The 16,492-nt window shown below is 47.6% G+C and overlaps 1 protein-coding gene across 3 annotated transcripts in view; it reads left to right on the forward strand.

The window, feature by feature from the left end:
- The window catches only part of SORCS1 (sortilin related VPS10 domain containing receptor 1), a 951,041-nt gene that overhangs the window by 906,833 nt on the left and 27,716 nt on the right, over window positions 1-16,492 (forward strand). For all 3 annotated transcript variants that reach the window (XM_073684756.1, XM_073684757.1, XM_073684758.1), the window contains exon 23: window positions 528-659. In XM_073684756.1, coding sequence (XP_073540857.1) covers window positions 528-659 — 132 coding nt within the window. The remainder of the gene's footprint in view (window positions 1-527; window positions 660-16,492) is intronic.

Here is a 16,492-nt window from a genome sequence, read left to right on the forward strand (position 1 = left end):
ATAAAAACTTTGTGGAAGTAATGCTTAGGCTTTGGAACTCTGTATCAGAAAAGCAGAGCTGCGATTGTTATAAAGATACATTAAGAATCAGCGTCTTGGTTTTTAAGGCATAATACTTGAGTCTATCCAACTTTCCTAATAAGAGATCCTTAGGTAAATGCCTGCATGGTGGGGGTTCAACTACTGGGACCATGTGGCGCCACCTGGAGGCAAAGTGTCAATGCTTTGTAAGTACATTCAATTGGGGGTCACAGTGGTCAGACCCCCATTAATTGGGCATTGATGACCTAAGTGGAGAACCCATGTTACGATGAATGATTCGGTGCTCTGGACCCCAAGCTAACATTTAAGATGAAGTCCAGCAAATATCAGGTGCCATGTACAGCCGCCAGGAACCGGGAGGGGGGTCTTCAAGGAACAGTGTCGTGCACCATCTAGAAGCTGAAATACACATTTTTCCCCTCTAGGTGGCGTTATTTTTCTGTGCCTGCTTTACATGAGGCTTAACCTGTTATGTGTCCACACAGGCCACGGGCGTGAGCAGCAGACAGATCTTAGTGGCGGTCCTCCCCGGACTCCCCACCTCCGCCGAGCTCTTCATTCTCCCCTATGAGGACGGTGCAGAGGAGAATAAGAAGAAAACCGAAGATCTGTCCCAGGTAATAGACATGTCCTGGAGAATTAGGCTGAGGAGCTTTAGATTACCCCTGAGGATAGACGGCGCAGGAGAAGGATGCAGCAGAGCTGGACTTGTTGCAGAACTGTTTCTTGTCATCATTGTTTTCATCGTACGGAGCATTGATGGCTCGTAGTCACGTCAAGGTGATGCAGAATCCGCGGCGTCCATTCTCCTGGGGAGAGGTGATGATGGTCCTGGAATCTGCCCGAGGAAATAGATTTTTATTTCTCACCCCCGTCTCTGCTATGTTTGAGCCCTTTGCATGGACGATCTCTCGTCTACTTTTCATGGTGAATGACCAAAAAAGCGCAGGCACCGGTGCACGATTATCGAGAAGGGCAAAGCAGGCAGGGGCAGGACTATGGTGGGGGGGCTGAGGTAGGAGCCGTGGAGGGAATGAGAGGTCTCCTTGGCATATTTGGGACCACCAATAATATTACAGATAGTTGGGGTCCCTGATGGAGAATGTGCATGTGGGGCCACAAGCTCCACTGTCTATAGGTTGTGCCCGAAATGTATAATAGATGTCCGTCCGCTGGGTCTCACGAGCCTTATCAGGTGCCACCCGGGCACAGAGCGGCGGCTGCGCGGTTCTCTCCGTTCATTGGTATGGGAGTTCTTAAAACTCCTGAGATTTTCAGAATTTCCATACAAGTAAATGGGGAGAACTGCGCGTGCGCAGCCGCGTCTCCCTCCCAGATGGCGCACAACGTCCTACATATGGGACCTAACTATATCATACATTCACGAATATCCTGTGGATGTGACTGGAAATGCACCGGATGATCAACCCCCCCAAAAGCTGCTGTCCTCTTTGCAACCACTGGAAGAATAATTTCCACAATTTTGGCAAGACTGAGTTTTATAGAACATTTATTTAACCCATAATATGACAGTAAGGTTACTAATATAACTTTCATTACAAAATCTTCAGTTTTCCTGAAATTATATATTACAAAAATGAGTACACCCCCTAACAAAAACTCCAACGTCCAGTATTTTGTGTGACCTCCATGATTTGTAAGGACGGCACTGAGTCTTCTAGAAGTGGAATTAAAAAGTTGGCGACATATTGCAACATCTATCTTTTATCATTATTCAAGAATGTTTTCGAGCCTGGATGCCGGATGGAGAGTGATGACAACTTGTCTCTCCAGAACTCCCCATAGGGGTCCAGTTGTCAGAGCAGGAGACACCGTCACCTCTTCTTCTTCTGAAATGCACACATATGAGTTTTGTTTCATTGTCATGTTGGAAAAGGGATGGGAGTGATGGCGGCATCTTCTCTGTCACTATAGAGCAGCACATCTGTGACTTCATGGTCCCATCAATGACATGTAGCTCCCCGACACCAGCAGCTCATGTGTCCCCCAACACGAGCAGCTCATGTGCCCCCTGACACCAGCAGCTCATGTGTCCCCCGACACCAGCAGCTCATGTGTCCCCCGACACCAGCAGCTCATGTGCCCCCCGACACCAGCAGCTCATGTGCCCCCGACACCAGCAGCTCATGTGCCCCCGACACCAGCAGCTCATGTGCCCCCGACACCAGCAGCTCATGTGCCCCCGACACCAGCAGCTCATGTGCCCCCTGACACCAGCAGCTCATGTGCCCCCGACACCAGCAGCTCATGTGCCCCCCAACACCAGCAGCTCATGTGCTCCCCCGACACCAGCAGCTCATGTGCCCCCCGACACCAGCAGCTCATGTGCCCCTGACACCAGCAGCTCATGTGCCCCCCGACACCAGCAGCTCATGTGCCCCCCGACACCAGCAGCTCATGTGCCCCCGACACCAGCAGCTCATGTGCCCCCGACACCAGCAGCTCATGTGCCCCCGACACAGCAGCTCATGTGCCCCCGACACCAGCAGCTCATGTGCCCCCGACACCAGCAGCTCATGTGCCCCCTGACACCAGCAGCTCATGTGCCCCCGACACCAGCAGCTCATGTGCCCCCCGACACCGGCAGCTCATGTGCCCCCCGACACCAGCAGCTCATGTGCCCCCCAACACCAGCAGTTCATGTGCCCTCCGACACCAGCAGCTCATGTGCCCTCCGACACCAGCAGCTCATGTGCCCCCCGACACCAGCAGCTCATGTGCCCCCCGACACCAGCAGCTCATGTGTCCCCCGACACCAGCAGCTCATGTGTCCCCCGACACCAGCAGCTCATGTGCCCCCCGACACCAGCAGCTCATGTGCCCCCCGACACCAGCAGCTCATGTGCCCCCCGACACCAGCAGCTCATGTGCCCCCCGACACCAGCAGCTCATGTGTCCCCCGACACCAGCAGCTCATGTGCCCCCCGACACCAGCAGCTCATGTGCCCCCCGACACCAGCAGCTCATGTGCCCCCCAACACCAGCAGCTCATGTGCCCCCCGACACCAGCAGCTCATGTGCCCCCCGACACCAGCAGCTCATGTGCCCCCCGACACCAGCAGCTCATGTGTCACCACGCCAGCAGCTCATGTGCCCCCCGACACCAGCAGCTCATGTGCCCCTGACACCAGCAGCTCATGTGCCCCTGACACCAGCAGCTCATGTGCCCCCCGACACCAGCAGCTCATGTGCCCCCCGACACCAGCAGCTCATGTGTCCCCACGCCAGCAGCTCATGTGCCCCCGACACCAGCAGCTCATGTGCCCCCCGACACCAGCAGCTCATGTGTCCCCCGACACCAGAAGCTCATGTGCCCCCCGACACCAGCAGCTCATGTGCCCCCCGACACCAGCAGCTCATGTGTCCCCACGCCAGCAGCTCATGTGCCACCACTTAAGGAGACTGACACCATCAGGTCTCACTGGAGGCACCAAGCTCTTTTCTTTGAACACCTCACCTTTTTGACGCCATGCTTCATTGAAACCATCAGTTGCAAAAACCTCTCTCTTGGTCTCATCCCTCCAGAGTACTGGGTCCCAGTATCTTCATATTTTTCAGCCTGGTCCCCGGCTCATAGTACGCGGCTTTTTTGTGCCTGGGCTTTAGGAACGGCTTCCTCTGTGGACAACCCCCGTGCTGCCTCTCCTCTGCAGTCTGCGCCGGATTGTGTCCGGCTTTCTACTTCTTTAGATAACTGCAGTGAACCTACATGTGGATTTTCTGCCCCCTTCTCATCAGTAGACGCTCCTGTTTAGGTGGTAGTTTCCGTGGTCACGTTGCTGTGAGATGCTGCAGCTCCATCTTTATTACATTTTTGTATCACTTTTGCTCCAGTATCTGACTGATTTTCTTGTTGCCTTCACCTTTCTGGTGTATAGAAATGATTTTCTTTCTCAGGTGACATTTCTCTTCCATGTGGTGCCATTGCTAACAACATGAAATGGGAAGGTGTTTTCTTTCTTAAGTATCGCTCTTTTTTAGTCTCTCATCTTCTGGACACCGGTGTAATGAAGAAGTAGACTGACCTGTGGCTGAATTCTTGTTAGAATTTTGTAGTCTAAACTTTATCTTTGCTCCTAAGACTTTCATTGGGGGTGTACCCATTTTTACACCATGGTCTTGAATGAATTTGTTAGGAAAAGTTCTTTTTTTTGGGTGCAAAATAGCAAATCTTGTTTGCAATCAATGGCCGACATTTGGGGGAGTATGTTGTAGTATGGTATCCCATAGAAAATGTGAATTCTATTTAGTTATTTGTTTGCAAAACTGTTAACCTTGTGCCACTCTTCTCTGGATATGTTGCTCTCTTTAGTGACTGCTTCTTCGGAGACTTCATTTTATGTCCCTTATTTGATGTGTAGGACCTCCAAGAATATAAATTAGAAGTCTAACCTTCAGTCTTCTGGGGAAAAATAACAGCTGACACGTCAATATAGTGTACCACATTGAGATGTGCCGTCTGACTCCATCAGTGTCGCCTTCCAGAAGGTCTTGTTGTTAAAGCTTCATGAGTGAGTGTCCTTTATCTGGAGCTGTAATGACTTGGGTCGGTCACGTTAGTTCCTGATGTCTCTTGTTCTTCGTGGAACAGAAGGTTTTATGATCCCCAAGTTGCTGACTTGCTGCTGTCATCCTCCTCACCTGCACTGAACACCATCCTCCCGAACCGAGATCTCGGCCTCGACTCTATTTTAAATCAGGTCTTGAGAAATAATTAATAAGACCTTTCACTGGAAGATCAAAACATAGCTTGCATTTTTGCGATGACTGAGGTGCCATGTTCTCTGATGGATGTGCCGGGGGAACGGCGCTAACTCCACAGATATGAAAATATTCTGATCATAGGCGCACAACAAAGAGGTGAATTCCTGGAAATAAAGCACAGGCATTCACCGCCATATAGTCCTTCTTCTCAGGGATTATGAATACCGGATCTTGTTATCACAGAAATAATTCTCCCTGAACTGACAAAAGAAATGTATAGTTTTTAAGGTGCCCACAAGCATTAGATCATTAGATAGATGTTGGCTAAACCTTCTGATTTTAAAGGTAATGGTCAACTCTCCATACACTAGATGTTGAGCGCTTACCTTCTCTATTCCCCTCTGGACTTCTGTGTTCGCTCCAGATTCTCCTGTCCTCTCTAGACACCGCTCACTTCTTCCAGACTTCTCTGTTCCCTCCAGACTCTTCTCTTCCCCTCCAGATTCCTCTGTCCCCTTTCAGACTCTTATGTTCTCCTTCAGACTCCTCTCTCCTCCTCGAGACTCCTCCTATTCCTCTAGACCCCTTTCTCCTTCTCCAGATCCCTCTGTCCTCTTCCAGACTCTTCTGTTCCCTCCAGGCCCCTCTGTCCTCCTCCAGACTCCTCTATCCCTCTAGACCCCTCTCTTTCTCCAGACCCCTCTGTCCTCCTCCAGACCCTTCTCTCTTCCAGACCCCTCTGTCCTTCTCTTGATCCCTGTATCCTTCTCTAGACCCCTCTGTCCTCCTCCAGTTCCCTCTGTTTTTCAGATCCCTCTGTCCTCTTCCAGACTCTTCTGTTCCCTTTAGGCCCCTCTGTTCTCCTCCAGACCCCTCTCTTCTCCTCCAGACCCCACTCTTCTCCTCCAGACTCCTCTATTCCCTCTAGACCCCTCTCTCCTCCTCCAGACCCCTCTGTCCTTCTCTTGATCCCTGTATCCATCTCTAGACCCCTATGTCCTCCTCGAGTCCCTTCTGTCTTTCAGATCCCTCTGTCCTCTTCCAGACTCCTCTGTTCCCTCTAGGCCTCTCTGTCCTCCTGCAGACCCTTCTTTCCTCCTCCAGACCCCCCTGTCCTTCTCTTGATCCCTGTATCCTTCTTTAGACCCGTCTGTCCTCCTCCAGTCCCCTCTGTCTTTTAGTTCCCTCTGTTCTCCTCCAGACTTCTCTGTCCTCTCCCATTAGTACAAAAGGGTCTAAAATGTAGAAAACCCGTACACATCAGATGATCATTAGACCCCATAATAACCATTGGGTTCAGACAATGTTCTGTAAACTGTAGAGATCAGTTTCTCAAGTTCAGAAGTGTAATGTGCACTTTTGGGTGGAGGCATGTGTTCTTGATTAGGAGATAATACTCGTGGCCGGTTCAGTTCTCTGGTGAATTGGTGGTGCCTGTCGGATGGATATTAGGATGCACAATGTAACAGAAAACCTTGACTCTAAAAAGTATTCTGGTGCAGAATGAAAGAACATTATCAATGAACTATAATTGAGGTATTGGCATAATTAAACATTTTGATAGTGACATTTTGGGCCTCTCAGGATTCTGTAGGGATTCATGCTTTCAAGTAGGCATTAGGTAGCGTTCACATATGCAGTGTGGTTTGGTAATCTGCAGCTCCAACACACAGACTTCTCAGCTTTCCTAGCTAACCCAAGCAGTCCCCATTCAGAGAGACTCTGGCATGTCTCTCTCCCAGCTATAGCTCATATTTTAGCTGGTCAGTCACCAGCAGCACTCTAGACTCTGCATCTTCCAGAAGACTGACAAACCTCTAGTGAACACAGGCCCTGCTTCTAAGTTAAAGCTAGTTAGGTGCAATCTAACCAAGAGCTGCAGTGCTAGGATTTAACCCTGTCCTACCTGGCTTTGCTCCATGTCCTATTCATTTCAATGCAACCAGGCAGCAATACCCAACACAAACTCCACAACCCTTACAACTCTCAGTATAATCTAGAAATTAGCATCTTATCATTCGGTGCATTCTTCAGGAGTAGTCCCCATTCGATCACAGTGTCTCCGCACCTCGACTCCTCCAGAATGAATAGGCTGAATTCTCAGGACGATCGGCTCAGACATCACGGCGGCCGTGATTATTTTTCCGGCGTCTTATCACTTTGGTAAAATGCAATTCTGAACTGCAGACATTCACGATGAGGACGGTCCCTCTTGGCTCCAGCTTGAATATTATATTCCTGAGAAATCTTTTCCTTATGTGATCCCCGAGTCTCAATTGTCATAAAAAGGAGAATAGATAGCGAGGAAGGAAACAGAGACAGAAAGTACTGGAATGTGATGTCTGGCCATCGGCTCCGCTCAGTCATCTCTCTTTAGAGCTTCAGAATTCCTGGATGCTGTCACATACCTGATCTAATATGGCGGTGGTAGAATTACAATGGCCCGTCCTCTACCTGCGGCTGCTCACATTTACTGGCACACCGAGTATTTTTTTCCAATGCATTCCTTCAAAAAAGACCAAAATCTGTGTTTTGGAGCAAAGCGGTAATGTGATGCTCCTGATCACCAATGCAAAAAATTGTTACGCCGCCCTCCAACATGTCTGATTTATAGACCTGGTCCTATATGAGACAAGGGACCTTTAGGGTCCAGAGCTCAGATGATTGCACCCCCTATAGCTACACGTACCTCTGTCTACCCCTATAGACAATACAGAGATTGCCCACACATCCTTACCTTATCTGCATCTTTATCCTTCACAAAGCTCAATTCATTCTCTTGCCAAAAACATCTTAGTTCCTTACACTTTACACTAGATTGCACGATGTACCTTTCTTCAGATTTGGTTAAAGGGGTTTTCAGTAGCAATTAACCTGCCAGTGAATAAGTTATCCCCTAACCTACGGAGAGCTGACTACTTACCCCTTTAATAACTCCAATTTATCCTGATACTAATTCAGTACATTATTGCAATGTGCTAGCAAATCTCTCCAGAGGCTGCAATTCACATCACAACCACCGGGTGGCAACACATAGACAAACATAGCGTAAACATCTCCAGACCGAGTATTGTAAAATTGCATTTTTTTTTTTTTCTTCAAAGCTGCTCATCTCCCGCCACTCATCTCCGTATACGTTACGTCATTAGGACAAGCAATGACAGACACATCAGTAACAAATTACAGATTGGGGATTGGGACTTGCCGAGATCATGATAGGGTCCTACCCGTGTTTGCGTGGGTTTCCTTCGGGTTCTCTGGTTTCCTCCCACACTCCATAGACAGGGAATGTAGATTGTGAGCCTCAACCGAGACAGTGATGATGTCTGTAAAGTGCTGTGGAATTAATGGCGCTATATAAGTGAGTAAAATAAATAAATAAATGTATAGGGGCACCTATAACATGCCGGTCATCTGTTGATGATTTAGTGACATTGTAACTTTTCTGTATCATCATGCACCACACTTAGAGGCCATAACCATTCCCACACTCCATTCACATATGTGCTATAGGACGCCAGGGCAGAAGAAACCTTCCTCAGAGGGAAGCTGTCTGTGCAGTCTGATTTGTGGACAGAACGATATAGAAAAGACGCTAAGCAGAGTGATATACAGTGGGTGCGGAAAGTATTCAGACCCCTTTACATTTTTCACTCTTTGTTTCATTGCAGCCATTTGGTAAATTCTAAAGAATTCATTTTTTTCTCATTAAAGTCCACTCTGCACCCCATCTTGACTGAACAAAAACAAATGTAGAAATTTTTGCAAATTTATTAAAAAAGAAAAACTGAAATATCACATGGTCATAAGTATTCAGACCCTTTGCTCAGTATTGAGTAGAAGCATCCTTTTGAGCTAGTACAGCCATGAGTCTTCTTGGAAATGATGCAACAAGTTTTTCACCCCTGGATTTGGGGATCCTCGGCCATTCTTCCTTGCAGATCCTCTCCAGTTCCGTCAGGTCGGATGGTGAACGTTGGTGGACAGCCATTTTCAGGTCTCTCCAGAGATGGTCAATTGGGTTTAGGTCAGGGCTCTGGCTGGGACAGTCAAGAATGGTCACAGAGTTGTTCTGAAGCCACTGCTTTGTTATTTTAGCTGTGTGCTTAGGGTTATTGTCTTGTTGGAAGGTGAACCTTCGGCCAAGTCTGAGGTCCAGAGCACTCTGGAAGAGGTTTTCATCCAGGATATCTCTGTACTTGGCCGCATTCATGTTTCCTTCAAATGCAGTTAGTCGTCCTGTCCCTGCAGCTGAAAAACACCCCCATAGCATGATGCTGCCACCACCATGTTTCACTGTTGGGAATGTATTGGGCAGGTGATGAGCAGTGCCTGGTTTTCTCCACACCAAAATTATCACCAAAAAGTTCTATCTTCATCTCATCAGACCAGAGAATCTTATTTCTCATAGTCTGGGAGTCCTTCATGTGTTTTTGAGCAAACTCTATGTGGGCTTTCATATGTCTTGCACTGAGGAGAGGCTTCCGTCGGGCCACTCTGCCATAAAGGCTGCAGCGATAGTTGACTTTGTGGAACTTTCTCCCATCTCCCTACTGCATCTCTGGAGCTCAGCCACAGTGATCTTGGGGTTTTTCTTTACCTCTCTCACCAAGGCTCTTCTCCCACGATTGCTCAGCTTGGCTGGACCGCCAGGCCTAGGAAGACTTCTGGTGGTCCCACACTTCTTCTATTTAAGGTTTATGGAGCCAACTGTGCTCTTAGGAACTTTGAGTAATGCAGAAATTCTTTTGTAACCTTGGCCTGATCTGTGCCTTGCCACAATTCTGTCTCTGAGCTCCTTGGGCAGTTCCTTTGAGCTCATGATTCTCATTTGGTCTGACATGCACTGTGAGCTGTGAGGTCTTATATAGACAGGTGTGCGCCTTTCCAAATCAAGTCCTATCAGTTTAATTAAACACAGCTGGACTCCAATGAAGGAGCAGAACCATCTCAAGGAGGATCACAAGGAAATGGACAGCATGTGACTTAAATATGAGCAAAGGGTCTGAATACTTATGACCATGTGATATTTCAGTTTTTCTTTTTTAATAAATTTGCAAAAATTTCTACATTTCTGTTTTTTTTCTGTCAAGATGGGGTGCAGAGTGGACTTTAATGAGAAAAAACAATGAACTTTTTAGAATTTACCAAATGGCTGCAATGAAACGAAGAGTGAAAAATCTAAAGGGGTCTGAATACTTTCCGTACCCACTGTATACGTTGATTGGAAATGTTCAGCATCATTTATAATTTTTTCATTGAAATCCCTGGTGTTTGTGTGTATGAGTCCAGTGGGCGGTCCTAGTGGTGATTGACAGCTATCTGTGCATGCAGTCCTACAGGGAAGACTGTCACTCACTGGACTCATAGGAATACAAACAACAGGGAATTCAATGAATACAATGTAAGTTTTACTGAAAGCTTTACCAGAAAGTGCAGATCAATCTGATCGGCTCCTCTTGCTCTATAATGTCCCGCCTGCGGATCAGATACCATTTTCCACATGAGAGGTTCCCTTTAATCACTGATTTTCCCAAGGATTTGGTGACTTTTCGGGAATGTATGTGCTCTAGTATGAATCTATATTCTCCATGTGCCACTATCAAGGGTCTGTCCTTTGCTCTGATGCTACATAATGCAGCGGAATTACAAGCCTTTAATCCCATAGAAAACCATCCACAGCAGATTATGAGGCTCAAAATCTGTCTAGCTCCTATATATTGGGCACCTTTGAGCTTCCTTGACCTCTACGACTCGGGGGCGAGTTCCCCCCATTAGCTACAACCTCAACTAATCCCTTTGTCAAGTGGCAAATTTACGTTTCCTATATGTGAAAAATGCATCGCAAGAAACTCTTTCCCCCCTCGAAATAGGTACTGGCGATGAAGGACAAATCTTGGATGGCTTCTCCGAGCTCTGAAATAATTACTCCCGAAATTGGACACGTTCCACCTCTGCAATAAAACATTATCTAATTTGTTATGCTGCTTTTAATATCTTTGACCTAGATCCTGCTTAATAAGAAAATCCAAATGCACTAGTGAGTCAGGTGTGGGACCGTGGATTAGGGTCTCTCTGGGCCCGTTCTGCAAAAAATCACCGAAAGGTTTATATGCTGAGTTGGCTTTTGTAAGTTGACTTCGCCGCAACCACTGACCTAAATCAAAGTCTTAAGTGTCTATCACTAATCACAGGAATATTAATCTTACTGGCTAATTAGATGTTTCTATTCATTTCTTGTCCTTGGTGAAAAATGACTCATGAAAAATGAGCCCCATTACAGGATTATTCCTTCTCCTGACAACACATTTAATTCTGAAGATGAAGAAGAGTTAGCGATGGAACCAAAAATAGTCCCGAGCGCTAATTATTTCTATGGAACTTCAACCGTTAGAGAAGATCCAAAGTTCAAGTGCGCAGCCCAGCGTTTATTTTCTGCCTAATTTTTCCTATAAAATGTTCACTCGGTGGCAAACCAAAAAAGGGAATAAGGATTAGGAGTAGTGTTGAGCGAGTATGTTCAGTCCGAGTATGCTCGGGCCGAGCTCCGATTATTTACAGCTGCTCGGTGATATGGTTGAATCGCTCCCGTGTGCATGATTTGCAACTGTTTGACAGCTTTATTACATGGGAGGAATGTCTATTTCTTACACATTTCTCACATGTATTAAAGCTGTCAAACAGTTGCAAATCATGCACACGGGAGTGATTCAACCATATCACCGAGCAGCTGTAAATACTCGGAGCTCGGCCCGAGCATACTCGGACAGAACATACTCGGCGAAAGGGTTAATAGAACATACTCGCTCAACACTAATTAGGAGTCATGTCCAGGAATAAAAACGTTTTTAGCATCCGGAAACTAAAACTCTTTCAGTGTTTTTTTTTTTTTATCACTGCACTTAAAAAAAATGTACCACATTTCCTTCCACAGATCTAAACCCACACCTCTTCATGCCCCATATAAAAAAAAATGTAGTTCTTGTACATTACCTGGACATCTCTCATCGCTCTTTCACCTTGGACACATAGACACATTTCTAGATGTCTACAATGCCCCCCGAATGGATAGGCACTAACAGCTCCTTCCCCCTGAACATGAGGAAGCACAGCCGGATGCTAAAGGAAGTGTGACAAGAACTGGCAATGCAGCTGACGTACTGGTATCCAGAGCAATGTGGATTGAAGATGCTGTGCCATAGACTGGAGATGCCATGCCATAGACTGAAGATGCCATGCCATAGACTGGAGATGCTGTGCCATAGACTGGAGATGCAGTGTCATAGACTGGAGATGTTGTGCCATAGGCTGGAGATGCAGTGCCATAGACTGGAGATGCCATGCCATAGACTGGAGATGCCATCCCATAGACTGGAGATGCAGTGCCATAGAGTGGAGATGCCATGCCATAGACTGGAGATGCGGTGCCATAGGCTGGAGATGTTGTGCCATAGGCTGGAGATGTTGTGCCATAGACTGGAGATGCTGTGCCATAGACTGGAGATGCCATGCCATAGACTGGAGATGCTGTGCCATAGACTGGAGATGCGGTGCCATAGACTGGAGATGCGGTGCCATAGACTGGAGATGCGGTGCCATAGACTGGAGATGCTGTGCCATAGACTGGAGATGTAGTGCCATAGGCTGGAGATGTAGTGCCATAGACTGGAGATGCCGTGCCATAGACTGGAGATGCCGTGCCATAGACTGGAGATGCAGTGCCATAGACTGGAGATGCAGTGCCATAGACTGGAGATGCCGTGCCATAGACTGGAGATGCTATGCCATAGACTGGAGATGTTGTACCATAGACTGGAGATGCAGTGCCATAGACTGGAGATGCGGTGCCATAGACTGGAGATGCGGTGCCATAGGCTGGAGATGTTGTGCCATAGGCTGGAGATGTTGTGCCATAGACTGGAGATGCTGTGCCATAGACTGGAGATGCGGTGCCATAGACTGGAGATGCGGTGCCATAGACTGGAGATGCGGTGCCATAGACTGGAGATGTAGTGCCATAGACTGGAGATGCCGTGCCATAGACTGGAGATGCAGTGCCATAGAGTGGAGATGCCGTGCCATAGACTGGAGATGCCGTGCCATAGACTGGAGATGCCATGCCATAGACTGGAGATGTTGTACCATAGACTGGAGATGCAGTGCCATAGACTGGAGATGCGGTGCCATAGACTGGAGATGCGGTGCCATAGGCTGGAGATGTTGTGCCATAGACTGGAGATGCTGTGCCATAGACTGGAGATGCTGTGCCATAGACTGGAGATGCCGTGCCATAGACTGGAGATGCCGTGCCATAGACTGGAGATGCCGTGCCATAGACTGGAGATGCTGTGCCATAGACTGGAGATGCGGTGCCATAGACTGGAGATGCGGTGCCATAGGCTGGAGATGTTGTGCCATAGACTGGAGATGTTGTGCCATAGACTGGAGATGCTGTGCCATAGACTGGAGATGCGGTGCCATAGACTGGAGATGCGGTGCCATAGACTGGAGATGCGGTGTGATAGACTGGAGATGCCATGCCATAGACTGGAGATGCCGTGCCATAGACTGGAGATGCGGTGCCATAGACTGGAGATGCGGTGCCATAGACTGGAGATGCGGTGCCATAGACTGCAGATGTTGTGCCATAGGCTGGAGATGCTGTACCATAGACTGGAGATGCTGTGCCATAGACTGGAGATGTTGTACCATAGACTGGAGATGCAGTGCCATAGACTGGAGATGCGGTGCCATAGACTGGAGATGCGGTGCCATAGGCTGGAGATGTTGTGCCATAGACTGGAGATGCTGTGCCATAGACTGGAGATGCGGTGCCATAGACTGGAGATGCTGTGCCATAGACTGGAGATGCTGTGCCATAGACTGGAGATGCTGTGCCATAGACTGGAGATGTTGTGCCATAGACTGGAGATGCTGTGCCATAGACTGGAGATGCAGTGCGATAGACTGGAGATGCCGTGCCATAGACTGGAGATGCTGTGCCATAGACTGGAGATGCGGTGCCATAGACTGGAGATGCGGTGCCATAGACTGGAGATGCGGTGCCATAGACTGCAGATGTTGTGCCATAGGCTGGAGATGCTGTACCATAGACTGGAGATGCTGTGCCATAGACTGGAGATGTTGTACCATAGACTGGAGATGCAGTGCCATAGACTGGAGATGCTGTGCCATAGACTGGAGATGTTGTACCATAGACTGGAGATGCAGTGCCATAGACTGGAGATGCGGTGCCATAGACTGGAGATGCGGTGCCATAGACTGGAGATGCGGTGCCATAGACTGGAGATGCGGTGCCATAGACTGGAGATGCGGTGCCATAGACTGGAGATGCGGTGCCATAGACTGGAGATGCCGTGCCATAGACTGGAGATGCCGTGCCATAGACTGGAGATGCCGTGCCATAGACTGGAGATGCCGTGCCATAGACTGGAGATGCCGTGCCATAGACTGGAGATGCGGTGCCATAGACTGGAGATGCGGTGCCATAGGCTGGAGATGTTGTGCCATAGACTGGAGATGCGGTGCCATAGACTGGAGATGCGGTGCCATAGACTGGAGATGCGGTGCCATAGACTGGAGATGCGGTGCCATAGACTGGAGATGCCGTGCCATAGACTGGAGATGCAGTGCCATAGACTGGAGATGCCGTGCCATAGACTGGAGATGCCGTGCCATAGACTGGAGATGCTATGCCATAGGCTGGAGATGTTGTGCCATAGACTGGAGATGCAGTGCCATAGACTGGAGATGCGGTGCCATAGACTGGAGATGCGGTGCCATAGACTGGAGATGCTGTGCCATAGACTGGAGATGTTGTACCATAGACTGGAGATGCAGTGCCATAGACTGGAGATGCGGTGCCATAGACTGGAGATGCGGTGCCATAGGCTGGAGATGTTGTACCATAGACTGGAGATGCAGTGCCATAGACTGGAGATGCGGTGCCATAGACTGGAGATGCGGTGCCATAGACTGGAGATGCTATGCCATAGGCTGGAGATGCTATGCCATAGACTGGAGAGCACACATTTCATTGTCTCCTGACGGTTATGATCTGCAACATGTACTAAGGAAAGAAGGGGAAAGCTGTCCCTGCAGTAAGACTAAGCTGAATCCCTACGATGTAGCGGGCTGCCTGTTCCTAGCGAACAGACCCCCCTTAGTCCTCGGCTAGTCTGAACGAAGACCTATAGCATAAGGGGAGGGGTCCCTAAAAGAACTAAGTACTGGGACAAAAATGGGACACCTCCTAAACAGAGAAGTTGTTGCAGAACACAAAAAGATAAACTGACAAAAAGGTACTAGAGGTCCCAGAAGGACCAAGCGAACAGACAGAGAAAGGCACAGAAGCACCTGGCTAGAGAAACAGTCAAACAACACTGAAGTCCAGCACAGCCAAAGGGGCGGAGCTGGAATATAAAGGCAGATGGTCATGTGACCGCTAAACACAAGATGGAAAAAACTAACAGGAGGGTTCTAACACTGACCTTGACAGTAGCATTCCCATGGTGACCTCTTGATGAGTACTACAATTTGCATAAGGAGGGATTTGCATTTATAGTTTACAAAATTGGATGTCATTTTTTAATCTCGTTCAGCCGTTATATCCCCAGTCTAAGCAAAAATATCATCAGCAGCAGTTCGATAATACTGCCCCTTTTGGAGAAGAGTGGCACTGCTATAACTTTGCAATTTTGCAGACAATTTTTTTTTTGGTACAAATTGATGTCCTTCTATTTGGGTTAGTATGTTCTCTAAAATAATGAGGTCTCAGAAAAACGTAATGCTGGTATTAGAACCCTCCTGTTTGTTGGCAGTAGGGATGAGCGGATCTGTGGAAGTTCAGGTCCTGTTCCCCTGTCCTTTATTCCAAAGTTTGATTCAGGTACCAGAACTGTACCTGCACTTGAACTTGAACCCCTTTGAAAACAATTTTGGGTTTGTGTTGGACAGTCAAGCATGGCCTTCTCCCGGAAGTCCATTCCAATCTTCGGAGTTCCAGGAAATAGACAGACAGAGAGAAAGAGAGAAAATTTTTCAAAAGTTCAGGTCCCTTTTTTTTTTCAATGGGGTTTGGGTTTTGGTTCAAGTTTGGGTACAGTTTTGGTACCCGAACTGAACTTTGAAATAAAGTTAAAGTCGGGTACCAGAACCCGAACTTCCATGGATTCGCTCATCCCTAATAGTAACCCGAACTTTTGAGCTGGAAAATCTTTTCTCTCTCTCTGTCGGACTTCCCCCGAAACTCCAAACATTGCAACGGACTTCCGGGGAAAGGCCATGTTCAGCGATTAGCACCTAACTGTCCGGCACAAACCCTGAACTTTTCAGTTTGGGTTTCCTCATCTCTAGTTGGCAGCCATTATGTAACATGTCTTGGGAATATACTTTGGAGTCTTGGAGACCTTACTGTAACACTGAATACAGTAAGCCTTTGTGATGTGCAGGAAAGGGGTAGTAGAAAAATCTCTATTTTTTTTATTAGCTTTTTTTTATATTTTACATACTTTCTTAGTTACTTGGATTTTCACTTTTCTCCATAATTTATTTTACAGAATTTTCTAAAAATATAAAAAATATATATATATATATAAAAGAAATACTTTAATAAGCAAAATGAAAAGCTGAAACCGCAGTCGCTCTTCCTCCAATTCCCCATGGATGTGTTCAAGCAGATGGATGGATTTGTCTCACACAAGAC

Source organism: Phyllobates terribilis, unplaced genomic scaffold (genome assembly GCF_046119375.1).
Source record: "Phyllobates terribilis strain yellow unplaced genomic scaffold, ASM4611937v1 Scaffold_5__5_contigs__length_657084704, whole genome shotgun sequence".
Lineage (NCBI taxonomy): Eukaryota > Metazoa > Chordata > Amphibia > Anura > Dendrobatidae > Phyllobates > Phyllobates terribilis.